The 14,805-nt window shown below is 37.1% G+C and overlaps 3 protein-coding genes and 1 long non-coding RNA gene across 12 annotated transcripts; 3 read left to right on the top strand and 1 right to left on the bottom strand.

Moving 5' to 3' along the window:
- The first annotated feature begins 15 nt into the window (after positions 1-15).
- On the top strand, positions 16-3,604 carry LOC124174982 (anaphase-promoting complex subunit 5). Of its 3 annotated transcripts, none has more exons than XM_046554741.1 (12): positions 16-86; positions 328-574; positions 653-702; positions 820-1,196; positions 1,279-1,432; positions 1,527-1,708; positions 1,840-1,953; positions 2,035-2,164; positions 2,255-2,557; positions 2,651-2,772; positions 2,892-3,159; positions 3,230-3,604. In XM_046554741.1, exons 2-12 carry the CDS (start codon positions 454-456, stop codon positions 3,602-3,604), a joined length of 2,196 nt encoding a protein of 731 aa, XP_046410697.1. In that variant the 5' UTR covers positions 16-86; positions 328-453. The 3 variants fall into 3 exon arrangements, with proteins under 3 accessions (XP_046410697.1, XP_046410698.1, XP_046410696.1); XM_046554742.1 differs by having other exon boundaries at positions 52-178; positions 383-574; XM_046554740.1 differs by having other exon boundaries at positions 52-178.
- Positions 3,605-3,781: 177 nt separating this feature from the next.
- LOC124174985 (ZZ-type zinc finger-containing protein 3) lies at positions 3,782-6,673 on the top strand. Of its 4 annotated transcripts, none has more exons than XM_046554748.1 (6): positions 3,782-3,921; positions 4,078-4,489; positions 4,626-4,782; positions 4,890-5,131; positions 5,201-5,326; positions 5,420-6,673. In XM_046554748.1, exons 2-6 carry the CDS (start codon positions 4,100-4,102, stop codon positions 5,669-5,671), a joined length of 1,167 nt encoding a protein of 388 aa, XP_046410704.1. In that variant the 5' UTR covers positions 3,782-3,921; positions 4,078-4,099; the 3' UTR covers positions 5,672-6,673. The 4 variants fall into 4 exon arrangements, with proteins under 4 accessions (XP_046410704.1, XP_046410706.1, XP_046410705.1 ...); XM_046554750.1 differs by having other exon boundaries at positions 3,788-3,913; XM_046554749.1 differs by having other exon boundaries at positions 3,850-3,930.
- On the bottom strand, positions 5,798-7,796 carry LOC124174984 (queuine tRNA-ribosyltransferase accessory subunit 2). Of its 3 annotated transcripts, XM_046554745.1 has the most exons (7): positions 7,639-7,794; positions 7,354-7,540; positions 7,073-7,219; positions 6,519-6,983; positions 6,239-6,438; positions 6,038-6,163; positions 5,798-5,958 (listed from the first exon to the last, which is right to left on the bottom strand). In XM_046554745.1, the coding sequence occupies exons 2-7, from the start codon at positions 7,468-7,470 to the stop codon at positions 5,835-5,837; spliced, it is 1,179 nt and encodes a 392-aa protein (XP_046410701.1). In that variant the 5' UTR covers positions 7,471-7,540; positions 7,639-7,794; the 3' UTR covers positions 5,798-5,834. The 3 variants fall into 3 exon arrangements, with proteins under 3 accessions (XP_046410701.1, XP_046410703.1, XP_046410702.1); XM_046554747.1 differs by lacking the exon at positions 7,354-7,540 and having other exon boundaries at positions 7,639-7,796; XM_046554746.1 differs by having other exon boundaries at positions 7,531-7,794.
- Positions 7,797-8,871: 1,075 nt separating this feature from the next.
- LOC124174782 lies at positions 8,872-11,954 on the top strand. Of its 2 annotated transcripts, XR_006869004.1 has the most exons (4): positions 8,872-9,136; positions 10,722-10,850; positions 11,154-11,290; positions 11,483-11,954. It is a non-coding gene; the product is annotated as an uncharacterized LOC124174782 (long non-coding RNA). The 2 variants fall into 2 exon arrangements; XR_006869003.1 differs by lacking the exon at positions 8,872-9,136 and having other exon boundaries at positions 10,470-10,850.
- The last annotated feature ends 2,851 nt before the right edge of the window (positions 11,955-14,805 follow it).

Raw genomic sequence — 14,805 nt, 5'->3', positions numbered from 1 at the left:
TCAGAAAAGATAGTGGGATGAGAATACACGCAACAACAATCATAATAATAGTGCGATGACTCATAGCCCTGGAGTAAATTGCGCGCGTAAGTTAGAACGTGGATTTCCTTCTGCTATTTAAAATAGTTCTCAAATTTCTCGGGATTAGAAATTGTCGAAGAAAAAAGGAGAAAAATTTGTAAATTCAGTAATTGCAAAAGATAAAATTTCAGTACTTCGTACTCTTAATACTAGTGTACAATTATTGTGGCGTTTCGTAGCTTTGATTAGAGTTCTAGTCGTTGACTAATGGTTAACTAGAGTTTCTGTTTTATCAATGTTTTGCAGAGACTGCTGATAAAACAGGGACTCTGGATTTTCCAAGCTTGTCAAATGTCCATAGTTGTGTGTCAACAAAAACCCTAACCTAACTCAAACTAACCTCTAATCTGAACATAAACGTAATCCTTGAAAATGAATAAAGACTTACTGAATATCGGAACAAATGTGAAAAAATGTCAAAAAGAAACTCTGACCCCGTACAAAATAGCAGTCGTAATGCTGATCAGAGAGTACTGCAACGAACCGACAAAAGGTGAAAATTATTCGTATTCCGCTAATTTAATCTTTGCTGAATTTCAGTGTACTCAATAACTCTGTTTTATGCTTTTAGCGATAATAGAAAGACGCGATTTTTGCGTCCTGGCGTTGAAACTGATTCAGGTATGTACTGCCCTATTCTTTCTCCTATTTTTCTTTTACTACAAGCACATCTGATTGACAAGATATTGTTTTGCTTTACTGACGGCTCTTCTCTTTTGCATAAACATCTTCCTTCAGTCGCCAGATCTAGACTTTCGTAACCTGCTGAACCTTCTTCATTCCGAAGAGTACGTACTGCAGCGGTTCGCGCAACAGCTTGAGGTCAAGCTGGATGAATTATACCATAAAGGAGTCGAGGGTTTATTGGATCTATCAGAAAGTCTCATGCGTCTGATGGACACGCCATTAGATCATTGCGTAGCGCATCCAGCTCTGAACAAGAACTCAGTTCTCGGTTTATACACTAGACGGATAATAATATCCTTTGAGAAATTAACGTTTCATCAAGTGGTTGCGTTGTACGAATCGTTTAAACCTTATTGGCAAGTTCTGTATAAAATGGAGAACTTGGGTCTGTCGATGGGACATAAAATGGATGAACTTTTGGACAATCAGTAAGAATTTAGAGACAAAAACTCATAATTAATTTCTTAATATGCAAACAAATTTAACTCTGTCAGTCTTTTCTGTTTCTAGAAATGACGTCGTCTGGGGAGGACGCCAGGCGGAATTACTCGTCGCCCAACAAGCTCTTGCTCTTCAAACGGACGAACATAAGGCATTGCCACCAGCGGAACTGCAAGCCCTCGTCAAAGAGCTGCTCAACTGTAGTCCGTACTATGCCGAAGCTGTGAGTATGCATTAATCTCAGCATTTCACTATATTAGTCTCACTGCCTGATTTATCTTACACTCTGAAGCTATCCTAATTAGTATATCTTATAGCACTACCTCAGTTACTTGAACTGTCTACGAGTGAACGAATATTGCGGAGCGGTCGATAGTCTATACCATTGTTTTGATAGACTAGCACCTCTCGATAATCGGGCAACTTCCGAAGACAGAACTCGAACTTTCAGATACGCCGCTTTAAATCTTGCAGCTCTTCATGCCCAGTTTGGCCACAAGTAAATCGTTTTTATCGACTTATTGTATAATCGAGCTCCTTACTCGATTCAGGACTCTCAATTTTTACTAGTCTTTAATTTATAGTTACATATAAATGTAAAATGGCTGTTCCATCGTTTTTTTGTTTCAGAAAAGTTGCTTTAGCAGCTTTGAAAGAGGCAATTATGATGGCACAAGAGTCTGGGGATAATATATGTCTACAGCACGCTCATTCTTGGATGTATCATCTAATCGATGACCGAAAGTAATTGTTAAATAGATGAAGTGTACAGTTTTTCATATTGCAAATATTAAACATATTAATGCTTGGTTTCATTTTACACAGAGGACAACTCATCGAAAGATCTGTTGACAAGGCCAGCATGCTCGTTATCACTCACACAATCAGTCTTCGCCTTATAGCATCTGCTCACTACTCTGCGATCGAAGCAAAAAGTCCTCCTCAAGTGTTTGAGGTACGTTCAGAGTTTTTTTGCAAACTTGAAAGCATGCACACATCGGTGTGAACATAATTCATTAGATAGATCTGTTTCTCGGTTTCTCAGACATTGGTAAAATCTGATGTCCTTAACTGCCAACATTCGATGATTGACTTGATGTCGATGTCATATGCTGAGAAAGCGGCATTGTGGGCTTATTATGGTAAGACAAAGATGTCTTCGCTTTGTTCGCAATTATTACTATTGCATAATTCTGGAGATAAAAAACAGCAAATGTTCAACGGCTCATCGACATGTCAGGCAGTAGTTAACGTAGCCAATATCTTTGTTGAATTGGGTGAATACATTCTGGCTGAGGTGGTGCTGGATCATGCTAAAGAAAGATTTCCAAATGAACCGAGTAGCAAGGTAAAAGTTCGAAATATCAGAAGATATTATCCGCTGAAATACGGTTTGTCATTCGAAACCACGGTTGTTAAAATCATTTTCCACGATTCACAGATATGGATGATCAGTGAACAAATGCACAAATTCACACGGACAATGAGGCATGAAAAATGGAGTGAAGCAGAAGCCATAGCTAAACAAATCTCTAGTATAGATCCTTTGGAGAGCAAATTTAGGTATAATATCGTAAAGAGCTGACTTATGAGAAAAGAAACCACTGAGGCTGGTGAAAATTGAAGAGGGAAACAGTCATTGGGCAGAGTTTATTGTAATTGGTCGTTTTTTAATGTTCTAGGCAAGCTGAAGTTTCTTTCGCCAAAGGTGACTTTCCTAGAATAATGGAGCTCATTGATAGTATTGAAAAAACTAAGAACTTAAATCCGCAGAATCAAGTGCGACTTATGATTTTATCCAGCCAGGTGATGTGCTCCTCTAGATTCCCTGGTCTTGGAACAACTGGTACCAATGCTCTTGCACTTTTAAATACAGCAGTGGAGATAGCCACTAGCAAGCACCTCTCGTATCAGCAAGCCATCATAAAAATGAATCTTGCTAATATACAGGTATTGTTCTAAACGTAATATGAAAATATATTTTGCAACTTTGATCCAATCAACAAATTTGCTATTGCAGCTTGTAATGGGTATGCCGAGCCAGGCAATGAAGTTAGTCAACGATGCTATAATACCCGTACTCAGCCACGGCGGGTGTCTTGACCAGGGAAGAGCATTTGTTCTTTATGCAAAATGCTTACTAGCCACGACAGTATCAAGCATCACAGACGATAGGAAATCAGCGCTGGAAAATGCTGTTAAGTCCCTGCGCAAAGCCAAGGATCATTTTAACAAAATCGAGGCTTTTAGCAGAGTGAAAAATGTTTTGTATTTACTGAGCATCTTGTATCACGAACTCGATTCTAAAGCTGAGCGCAATCAATGCGCCTTTGAATATCGTCAGCTAGACATGCAGTTTCCTACAAAATCGGATTCTAATATTACTATGTATTAGGAGAATTTACGTTTGTAAAAGTTTAGCAAGAACATTCTTTCTATGTGCTGTGATAATAAATTCGTATCTTTATAAACAGATATTCCATCATTTTGTGCTACGCCTTACTTTCTATAAAGTGATGAATAATCATTCGAAACTCTGGACCCCAGAAAATATTTGGCCCACCGACGCTGACATAACCTCAAAATCAACCGGGTTTCTAGTTTATGACGCTGAATTTGTTACTTGCGTTTATTGGTATGCTTAAAAGTTTACCGTGCCTTAAGGATTGTTTATCGTGTGAAAAATTTCGGATATCGTCAGGAGGTAACAAGGTTATGAGAGTGAGATTGTTTTATTCTCATTTATATTTGACAATAATGACATAGTGTCCAACTTATTGTTGACATATTCTTACAAATTGTAAGTGTTTGAACGGTTTCTATTGCCTATGAAAATTTAGTCTAATATAAACCCTCTTTTTTCCTTAGAACTTCTTCTACAAGCAGAAAAATGGATGACGAAGAGGTGCGAAACTCCGAGGCCGAGGATGGGGAATATTACTTTGAATCCGATCACCTGGCACTAAAGGGGAATAAAGATTATACAGCACTTTTAAAAACAATTGTAATACTAGAGGCTCAGAGAACCCAAGGAATCGCTGACTTGGATAAATTATTAGAAATCCAAGCAGTTGCGGTAACGGATCCCATATCTTTCGTCGCCAGACTACAGGATGGCGATCTTCTCGAGCTTCCTGGGCCACAAAAAATTGCTGAAATTCCCTACATTGATTGGACTCAGTATAATATAGTATTACCCGATAGCTCTATGCGACCACAAACTCGGCATGGACCGATTCTTCCTCAACTTCAAATAAAAAGCGAACCTGACGATGGAAAGGTATTTTTCTTATTGCGCTATGACACATAAATGACGATTTTTACAATCCGCAAACTAATCTTTACTTGCTCTAATATTGTATTAGTTCTATTGTAATTTCATTTTTCCTTTTAAATGCAATGTATCTCTACTCCAGGTTCTTGTACGAGGCCGAGCATTTGACCAAACAAAACCTGAGACATTCAACCAGCTATGGACAACAGAAGAACAGCGACGTTTAGAGGAACTTTTGGTCGAATATCCGCCTGAAGAAGTAGAAATGCGCCGTTGGACCAAAATTGCCAATGCACTTGGTAAATGTTTTTTCATTCTACAACTGATGTGAGATCATTCCATAATTAATTGAACTTTACTCTTTGTTATTACACCATTGCTATATGTGAGACTTGTTATATTACAGGTAACCGAACGCCTAAGCAAGTCTCAAGCCGTGTACAAAAATATTTTATCAAGCTACTCAGAGCTGGACTTCCAATTCCCGGAAGAGGACCGAAAGTTAAATTGGATGTTAAAAGAAGTTTGAATCACAGACACCAACGAAATAATTATTTGTTGTTTAGACCCTCCACGTTTTTTCCACATCAGGACATGTCTTTCAACATTGGCGACGATATGCGCGATATGTCGGTGACTGAGGACTCGGTAAGTCTTCTAACTCTCAACGTTTTATTGAGTTCTGAATTAAACTTAAGATTCTTGCACTCTGTTCAGGAGGATGATGGTGGAAATGGAACCACTGAAGATACTGCAGAGTTGAGACATATTCAGTTGCTTCGACAAGTCAAAGCAGAAAAAGAAGATGAACAGTTGCAGGCTTATCAGCATGTTGGATACAAAGTAAGTCATTTAACATTAATTTCGCGTCCAAATAATGAAAATCACGATTATGCACTTCATTCTTGCTAATGAATTTAATGTCATTCTTTGCAGTGTTCATTGTGCGAAGAAGAGCCTCTGAAGGGAACCCGATGGCATTGCGAAGATTGTCAAGGTAAAACGAATCTCTGTGGAGATTGTGCTGTCGCACAATTGGAGTCTGAAACGCCAATGCATTCCCCGTTACACAAATTATGTGCCGTTCGACCATCTCAGTCAAATAGAAGCTACGACACGGATTATTTTCCACAAAACTTCAGTAATTCATCGTACAATTACCTAGATCCTAATTTTCTGCCTGAATAATTCTATTTGATATTTTTAAATCAGCACGAAGTATAAGTGCAAAACAATTTGCTTCGTTTTAATGCACAATCATTGAATAATTTCGCGTATTGGGAGATATTATCAAATCAGAAAAACGACTAAGTCTTAGAAAAAATGGTTTTATTGATACTATACACAAATTTTAGTTTGCTGAATCATTTTTAGCAAATATCACATAAATTTTGGTTTCTAGTTCCCGAAAAGTGCCGTTCCGTAAACTGTTTCGTATCTCCTTGAAATATTCTAGGTAATGGTGTATGTTATGTCTGAAATTTGAAAAAGTTCGGTAGAAGTATAAATTGCCCTCAAAATATTGCCAAGAAAAATGCTCTTCATTTTACTTACATCATTAAGAGAACTGCGCCCAAGAGTTCTTTGGTCTGATACAAGTGATGCAGATACGCTCTCGTATGATTCAAACATGTCAAACACTTGCAATCTTTGCAAATAGGTGTGAAATCATCCGCATACCTTGAACAATTAAAAAGTAAATCAGATACTGTTTCGTTCAATTCAAAATATAGATGCACAGAGAATGTAAATTACCGTTTTTCTGATATCGATATCATAGGCGATTCGCCGGTTTCAGAATGATGGTATAAAAATGTGAGTGCACATGATCGTTCGGTGATGAGATAGGGATAAGAAGAATCGAATAAATCCACTCCTAGTTTGATGAGATTTATTACAGTTACGGGGTTCCAGGCACCCATCGTGACACGCATTTTGTCCTGTGGTAATAAGCTCTGAAAGAAATAATGCGATCAGGTTGGAAAATAGAATATTCAAGAAGCTGAGTAGTGCATTTTTTTGATGATGTACCAACAATCGTGTGTTTGACGATATCTTCCACAAACTGGAAAGGGATCTTTTCAGTTTCTGGTCCGTTATTGTGTAACCCGTCAATAACATATCCAGCCAAATCTTTGCCTTCTAAATGTTTTATGCTCATTTCTCTAGCCGTTGTGTTGTATCCACCGCCAACGGCGCCAAAAATGCCTTTATTTCTTACGACTTCAGACGCCTTATGCCTGGTTAAACACTTATCAAGCATTTTTATACTGCGGTCTACAGATTTTGTGATTCTCTTGGAACTGCTACCAGAGTGGGTATCGCTGTCGTATAGTGCCAGATAAAAGTCTGGCCTAAATGCCTCGACTATATCCATATAACCATCTGCGTTAATTATCTGCTTTCCATGTCTGGTCCACACTGCAATAGTGTCTTCGTCATTGTAGCCAGAAACAGTGGGTTGTGCCGGATCTTCCATTGTAAGAAATACAGGATATTCCTGAATAATAATATCATTATGAAGGAGCATATACACAACGCATCTTTTGAAATCTTAGCCTTTAATTTATGTTATAATTTAAACTTTACCTTCAATCCCACAAAATCTGCAATTGATTTAAATTGTCGGACTGGATCGGTCATGTCGAATGTGGTAGGCAGTGACATTGTTAGTAACAGTTTTTCTGGCGTAATCATTTCTAGTACCTCTTTGGTAATATGCGGAACGCTACCACGCTGAAATTATTTGTAAATATTGTTGTATAAAAAATAAATTTTAATAACGAGTATAGTCTTCGCTTACATTGAAATTTGACTGAAAGATTATAATAGAGATAAATTTGACAAGTAAATTTAAAGAAAGAGGAAACCTTTGTGTAAAGCATTAATAGTGGTGTTTCCAATACCACATCAGGTGTTCTCTCTAATTCTGACAGTGTGCCAAGCCGAGCTGAAGATTGTGTAAACAATTCTGGCATAAACTTCATTATGCTTTGCGTACTTCATGTAATACAGAGCACAACAGGTTATTGGAAGGTTATTAGTACCATTCTGAAACTACGTCTTTGTTTTAGTAGGTTAGAAAGGAACATGCGTCAATTTCTATGATTTTTTCGACGTGACCAATAACACTAATAGTTCAACGTGTTAAATACTTCTGTGGCTGTCAAGTGACGCTGATTTTATTAGTCAGTTAATATTCTTCCCTGACTCATGGGTACGTGGTACACTCATAGCGCTGCGAATTGAGAACACGACGTAACCTCAAATAGTGACGTTTAACCATCGACGTTGTTTCGCATGGCGGTGTGTGAAATTAACCGTTGACAGTAAAACTCAAAGACTGACTCCTCTGCAGATTTTCGTGACCAGTACTTGGCGGGTAAGTGGACCTGGGCGACTGGGGTCGCAAGAAGCCGTGTTAACGATCCGGTAGCTGCTTTATCGGCGGGAACTATTAATCCACCGGTTTTGTATAGTAATTCTTTATCGACCGTATTAATAATCATAACAACGCTCATCATTGCCTTACCCGAAACAATTTTTTTATTACCTTCTGAACGAATCCAAATTGAATTCAGCTGGCAGAAAATGAACTATAATCCACGGGTCGTTCATCAAAATAAAATAAGATATCGTAAGTGCTAGTAGAATGTGTTCGGATTAGATCGCTTAGACCGAATATAGGTGGGCGTCTCGGGATCAGCCGCAGGATTCGAGCATGTGCGTATGGGTATCTCTTTTCAACAATGTCGTTGGTTGATTCGTCGGGAATCAAACGATGGTAGGAAAGTCGCGATGTACCGCAACGTTATTAACTTTCGAAATGCACAGTGTCAAACAATCACGAAGATTTCAAATTTCAACGTATAAAATTGAGCATTGATCGGCTGGGCGATGACCAAAATACGTATATTTATCAGGAACAGGAGTGTAGGCGTTTATAATAACGTGTTAAAAAGTTAACATGATCGGTTGGATAGCATTTAGTGAAAAAAAATATGGAAAATAAAAAATGTCCACATCGGAATACCCCCTCAATGCTCTCATTCTCCAGTCAGAATCCTGTGGTCATAAATATCACCTGCATAATTTCGTCAAAAGTTTCTAATGACAGGCAACCAGCCGGCCAGTCGGGAGTAGCGGCTGCATACAGAAAGGCTGTGTGCGAAAAATGAGCAATATGACGACGTAAAAGGATAAACATCGCGCCACATCTAGCGGAAATTTTCGTAACACGTGTATTCGTAATTGATTCGCGCGTCGAGGGGGATGATCGGATATTCACGGCGGGAAATAACAACCAATCAGGAGGAAAAAGGATCATCGGATGACAGCGGCGAGATCGGCGGAACGAATTTCGGCCCTCCTCTTGGTTCGTATTCTTCTTAATCTTCGTTCGACAAGCCCGGAGTCAACACGTTGCGTTAATTCCGTGCAACTCGTTGATCTAGAAAATTCCCTCCTGCTTAATTCTTCCTACCTTTTCTTTTTGTTACCTTCTTCACTATCGATTTTACCGTAACTTTTACCTTTTCTCTATCGTTTTACCTTCGTTTCCTTTTCGTCCTGTTACCTTTTCTACCGTTTTCTTTTGCTACTGACAAGTTTATTTCAAATTCGAATCAGTGAGTGCTCGAATCATCGGCTAAGGTAAGGCTTTTGGTTTTTTACTGTATGCTAAAGTTGCGAAGTTGCTCATATCTTTCTCTCGTATCTTCTGTTCCGTATTTTCTTTGGTTGCGTCCTGTGATGCCTTTGAATTTCCGAGCGACCTCGCAGCTAAAATTTTTACTTCTTACATGAACGAGTACGGTTTTGGGTACCTTTTACAATTTTTTCTTTCCGATGAAAAATATTTATAAATGTGTTAAATATAGTAGTTTGTGCGGATTATTGTTTGGAAAACGTCTTTTGCGATGATTGTATGCTGCCCGGAAACAAATCGTTCAACGTAAAAATATCAAACTAGCAGTTTTTGCATAAAATTATGTAGTGCTCGAACGGAGGAAGTAATGAAATATTGATTTTTCATAAAACAGCTGCAGTCCAAAGTAAAAGTATCTATTTTCAACGAACAAAAACGCTCTACATTCGTTGATAATAAAAGAAACAAAAAGGCATCGGAAAAACCGTTTACTTCGTTTAAGTACTGCTTTTTCGAACGAGGTTGAAGTTGTAACGTTATCCTAACGAAACATTGCTGAAAACAATCACAATTTTCTTAATTTTACAATGATTTTTAAGGAACTAAGAATTCGAAATATAAGCGGGTTTTGTTTTATTACGGTTCATCGATTTTCAGACAATTCAAAAATCGCGAAATAACGGATTTTCCTCAGCATGAATCGTTACGACATAACGTTACTAATTTCAATATATAATTTTCTCAATACATATTGCAATGATTTTCGAAATAACGTGGTCACTGATTTAACAAAAGTCATTTCTTACGTGGATTATACATGTATTAGACGTGGATGAAAAACATCTAGAATGTTCGATGCCGGTACATGCCCGTATATTCCGATGTAAACAACGGATTTTGCACGCCATATAACATGATCAACTTTTTCATTGTAGAGGTGACCGCTGTTTACATCGCGCTGTGGCTTTAGCCGGTTCTTCTAAAAGCACCGGTTGTGGTTATTTTATTTTCTATTTATGAAATTGTAATATTAAATCGACCTTCTTCGAGTTATGAGTTTAGTTGAGGTCGCCGTACCTTTCAGTCGTCCTGCAAGCGATTAAAATAAGTTTCTTATGTCATTGTTATACTGTGTTTTTGTAAATTCAAATCGCGCTTTGTTGTCTTCAATTCTGTTGTGAGCAAGGCTTACTCCGCATACTTTCTAGTATCTTCGCTGTCCTTCTCTCGTAAACTCTCTATAAAATTTGTTCTATTAATTATATCTTGAATTTCAAGCATCTTAATTTAACTATGTTTAATTTCCCATCAACAATTACTTCGTAAATTAGCTATCGCAATTCAATTTGTTTAATTATCTCTTGATTATGTTAGATATTGTAAACTATCACTATCGTATTCGAATATTTCTCTCGCAAGTTGATAGCTACCGAAAACCTTTCGTACTTGATTAATTTTTATTATTTGAAATTTGAAAGATGGTTTAATTTATTTATCAAGACTTATAAAATCAATTATCAACCCTGAGTATCGGAATGTTGATGAACACGAAATATTAACATAGTGATTTGGTTTTTTACCTGATTGCAGCATTAAACTGCAGGTCGATCGTTCGGGGCTGGCGAATATCTCAGTTGGGTGAACCTAGCAAAAAATCTTGGAAAACAAAGTACAGAAGCTGCATAGGTCACAACGTTATTGCAAGAACAAAAAAAACAGGTACATTCGTTTGAAATCATACTTGATTTTGAATTACAATTTCATTTTTCATTGCAAATGATTATAGCCGTCATGCTTGACTGATATGAAACGTTGCCTACCAGATTTATGCATTTCTTTATTATTTTTGTTTATTCTATTCGCCTTCTATCAATAGTTTCTGTAGTTTATTTATTACTACATCTGAAACTATTTGAATGTTATTTAAAAAAAATTTAAATCAACACAGATAGTCTATAAAGTGACGTGAAATCTGATTCAAGTATATTGTGTGAGTAATATTCTTTTATACTCTTATTCCAGTGTCGAAAGTACGTCGCTTCATCGTTCAACAGCAAATGCTACGAGAACTTATTCATCTAAAGTGTGGAGCTTCATCGTTGAACCGTAAATGCCACCAGGATTATATCGTATCTGAAGTGCGGACCAACTCAGAAAAGGTGAGAATAATACTTATTCAAATAATGGTTGATGAATCAAGGTGGTAAATTTGGAGCTGAATTTTTATCCTTCCATGACGTAAAGTGAATGAGCATGGAAGCGGACAATAATAATGATGAATATCAGCATCAAACATCCACAATATAAAAATTCGCTAAATTAATTCGAGCTTGTTTCTTTATTTGTTACAGAGTTAAGCGGAGACATCCGAATGACTACTCCATTACTTGGCAGCATTGGTGAGTTTGCATGTATTTGGGTTACAGGTACTTCTCCGGGTCGCTTTTATCACGTGCCGATAATTACTTTTGTTTCTGATTCTGCAAGTTAATTTTTTTTTATAGCTGTTTAAGATCTAAATAACAGTAAAACGGTAATTCCAAGTTGAATAATTGATTGATTGTGAGTCAAGTTCACAGGGTAGTTGTATAATTTAAATTTCGTTCTACAGATCACTTTCAATATTCTATTCTACTTTCTTTGCAGAATATCACAATTTTATTTTATAAGCCTAAGCCCAAGCAATTACTCTGAAATAATTTACCGCATAAGCTATTGCCAGTAATTCGTTTTCAACTGTTTAGTAACTTCTCTTTCATTGATCTTGTAATTTGGTTACATATTTTGTATTCTACCGGCAAATCTTTTCCTATTAGACCCTGACTTAATACGCCTCCTTATACGACGAATCTTGATGCATCCGTCGTTAGTATAAAAGGTTTGGTGAAAGCAAGATATTGAAGTATTGCATTTTCTCACAATTTATCCCGCGATTACCTGAAAAATCCTCTCTAAAGGTTTTACTATTTTGGAAAAATTTGGTACAAAGCGTCTATAATTTCCAATAAATCCTAGAAATTATTTTATATTCTTTGCGTTTTGTTGTCTTGAGAATTCTTTAACTGTTACTATCTTCTTTGGATCAGATTTTACACAATCTTCTCTGAGTAAACGGCCTAAATAGATTAGGTACTTCCGTGTTCAGAAATTCGCATTTTCTGGTCAAAAGTTTTCAATTTGCATTTCTTAATTTTCTCATTACAAAGAATTGAATTTAACCTCATGTTCATTGAGTGAACTAGAGTATATAACTGTATAATCAAGGTAATCAAATAATTCTATTTATTTGTAACGCGATTAAAACGTAACCCATCAACCTGTGAATAATCATTTTTCCTTAGGCTTTAAGACAAATCAGTTCTTCAAATGTCAAGGGTCATTTTCATGAACTGTTATTGCGAGAATATTTGTTATTACTAACTTACCGTTGCCTAGAGAAAGAAAAAAAAGAAAAGAAAAAAAAACCAACAACAACATCGGGCCAGACAGATTTGGTACAATTTTTTTTTTTCCAGTCAAGGTTACTGGTACTGAATTCTGTGACGTACTCGTTGTTGAAAAAGTATTCAACAATAATATTTAGCAGGGCAAGTCTTGATTTGAAGATTATAGATTAGAGGAAGAAGTTTTCTATTACATTAATTGTTTACAGTTTTTATAAAATTGTTGCAATTTAAAATATTATCGCTTGGTACGTTTAATGTTCAGCAAAACTCATGATGTTAAATATTCTATCTTGAGCAGATAATTGTAGAAAAATTGAACGATTTTCCTTCCTGTCGCAACAACTTGAGGGTAGTTTATTCCCGAGCTGTAAGGTGTTCGACATCCTTTTTTGCGTTGAAGAACAACCGGAATAGAGGATTCTTGATTGAAGTAATTGAAGTAAATGTGGGTTTCGAAGGTGAAATAACACTTGGTGATTTATTGATTATAAATGTTTTAATGTTAAAACTACCGATCGGGAAAATCGGGAATAATCAGGAAATTTTGCCTGCCGGTAAAAGTCAAGGAATTATGATGGTTTTTGAGATTCAATATATTTTTTTGTTCTTCCAGTACGAAATTTTTTTTTTTCCTCATTTTCCCTAACCAGCTATCATTTTCCAAAGTGGTGTAGTCGGGTATTCGTTTGTCCGATACATTCAGGTTGGTTCGGAATTTGTATTTTCTCACTCGTTTTGACATTTCTAATATATAATCGCGTGATATCTCGTAATATCGAAGGGTCACCGACAGGCAGAGGAAACCCGAAGTACGGGAAAGATCCGCGATGCGTTTCCAATGAGAAGAGTTCACTAATTGAAATTCAATTTAAATTCAAAGGTTAAAGCTGAATTCGAAGGATTATATCAAGCAGCAAGACCAAAATACGATTCGCGATGCGCCACCCCAATATGTGTGAGTAGATCTGATTCGCTGAATTGACCGTTCAATTAAGCCCTTGTTATTCGTAATAAGATGTCTCCACGCGTCCGAGTCGCAATTATTGAAACTGCGTCTTGCACAACGTGACCTCCTACAATTCTAATTAAAGGATTGGTAAGGGTACATGTATGGCATGTATATTGATTGACTCGTTATTACAAGGATAATTAATTGTAAATCTCCACTGTCGGATGATTACATGCGGACTCACTAAACTAGATAGTAACCTTCCGCTATCGGATCATTATTACAAGGATAATTAATTCTAAACCTCCACTATCTGATTGTTACACACAGAGATGAAAAGTTAGTAGAATTCCGCTATTTAATGACGCCTATTATATAGTCACAAGGACCTTCCGACGAACGACAAATGTTGTCGTGAAGATACGGAGGGTAAATTACGTTTATAAGAAGCACCGAAATACAATCCGCGATGCGTCGCCAACGACGAGAGTTGATGAATGAGTTTAGAAAGTAAGGAATTTGTGGTTACTCGGAGTAAGAAAGCCCACGTATATGCTCATTTGTTTGCCGATCGGTGGAATAAATTGATGAAAATATGCGAATAGAGTAACCTAGACGAATTCCGTCACGTTTCTTTAGAGAAAAAGTCCTTCGGCTTGTAGCTCGCTGCTTTTCGATGTTTAAATGATTTGGTTTTTGCGATTGAGCCCGCAACTTATCAACATTTGCAAGATAATAATCGCGGTTTGTCGTTCGTTTGATTTCCGTATAAGACTTAACGACTTTGTTCTGCATTTTGCGTATCGTTTCTGTTTCTTAACACAAATATTTGTCGCGGTTTAGAAAATAGCTTGTATATTCACCATTTACCTCGCTAATCCTCAGCGTTCGCAAGATGAACTTCTAGCACGTGAACTCGCAACTTGTTAGCAATTTTCAGATAATAAGTATGGTTTTTACGGTATGTATGCGACCGGCGGTTGGTGGTAAAGTTGCACTAATGACCACAGCCAATGGACCGCCAATGACAACGTGTTATTGTACGTCTGTTCGCTGTACGTTACGTGTGTGAAACCTGGCGTCAAGTGGATATCCACTGCAAGGCCTATTCTCGCTACTTGTTCTATAATTCTTGGTGCGATTTGAGCTGAAGCCATGGTTCTACCTGTCGAATGAATATTGATTTTATTCGAGTTTATTTCTATCCAGAGTGGGGAGTATCTCCATTCTGTGGAAAAACTGGAGCTTATTGTTCACAATCGTGTACCCTGAAAGAGTA

This window comes from Neodiprion fabricii, chromosome 2 (assembly GCF_021155785.1).
Source record: "Neodiprion fabricii isolate iyNeoFabr1 chromosome 2, iyNeoFabr1.1, whole genome shotgun sequence".
Classification (NCBI taxonomy): Eukaryota; Metazoa; Arthropoda; class Insecta; order Hymenoptera; family Diprionidae; genus Neodiprion; species Neodiprion fabricii.
Note: the sequence above shows the minus strand (reverse complement) of the source record. Positions and strands in the feature narration are given on the sequence as shown.

Excerpts from the sequence above, each read along its gene's own strand:
- LOC124174982 (XM_046554741.1), top strand. The coding sequence starts at position 454 with ATGAATAAAGACTTACTGAATATCGGAACAAATGTGAAAAAATGTCAA. Across the intron at positions 2,558-2,650 it reads CAAATGAACCGAGTAGCAAG|ATATGGATGATCAGTGAACA; the intron begins GTAAAAGTTCGA and ends CACGATTCACAG. Across the intron at positions 3,160-3,229 it reads TGAATCTTGCTAATATACAG|CTTGTAATGGGTATGCCGAG; the intron begins GTATTGTTCTAA and ends TTGCTATTGCAG.
- LOC124174985 (XM_046554748.1), top strand. The coding sequence starts at position 4,100 with ATGGATGACGAAGAGGTGCGAAACTCCGAGGCCGAGGATGGGGAATAT. Across the intron at positions 4,490-4,625 it reads GCGAACCTGACGATGGAAAG|GTTCTTGTACGAGGCCGAGC; the intron begins GTATTTTTCTTA and ends TCTCTACTCCAG. Across the intron at positions 5,132-5,200 it reads TGTCGGTGACTGAGGACTCG|GAGGATGATGGTGGAAATGG; the intron begins GTAAGTCTTCTA and ends CACTCTGTTCAG.
- LOC124174984 (XM_046554745.1), bottom strand. The coding sequence starts at position 7,470 with ATGAAGTTTATGCCAGAATTGTTTACACAATCTTCAGCTCGGCTTGGC. Across the intron at positions 6,439-6,518 it reads ATATCGTCAAACACACGATT|AGCTTATTACCACAGGACAA; the intron begins GTTGGTACATCA and ends TATTTCTTTCAG. Across the intron at positions 5,959-6,037 it reads GGCGCAGTTCTCTTAATGAT|ACATAACATACACCATTACC; the intron begins GTAAGTAAAATG and ends TTCAAATTTCAG.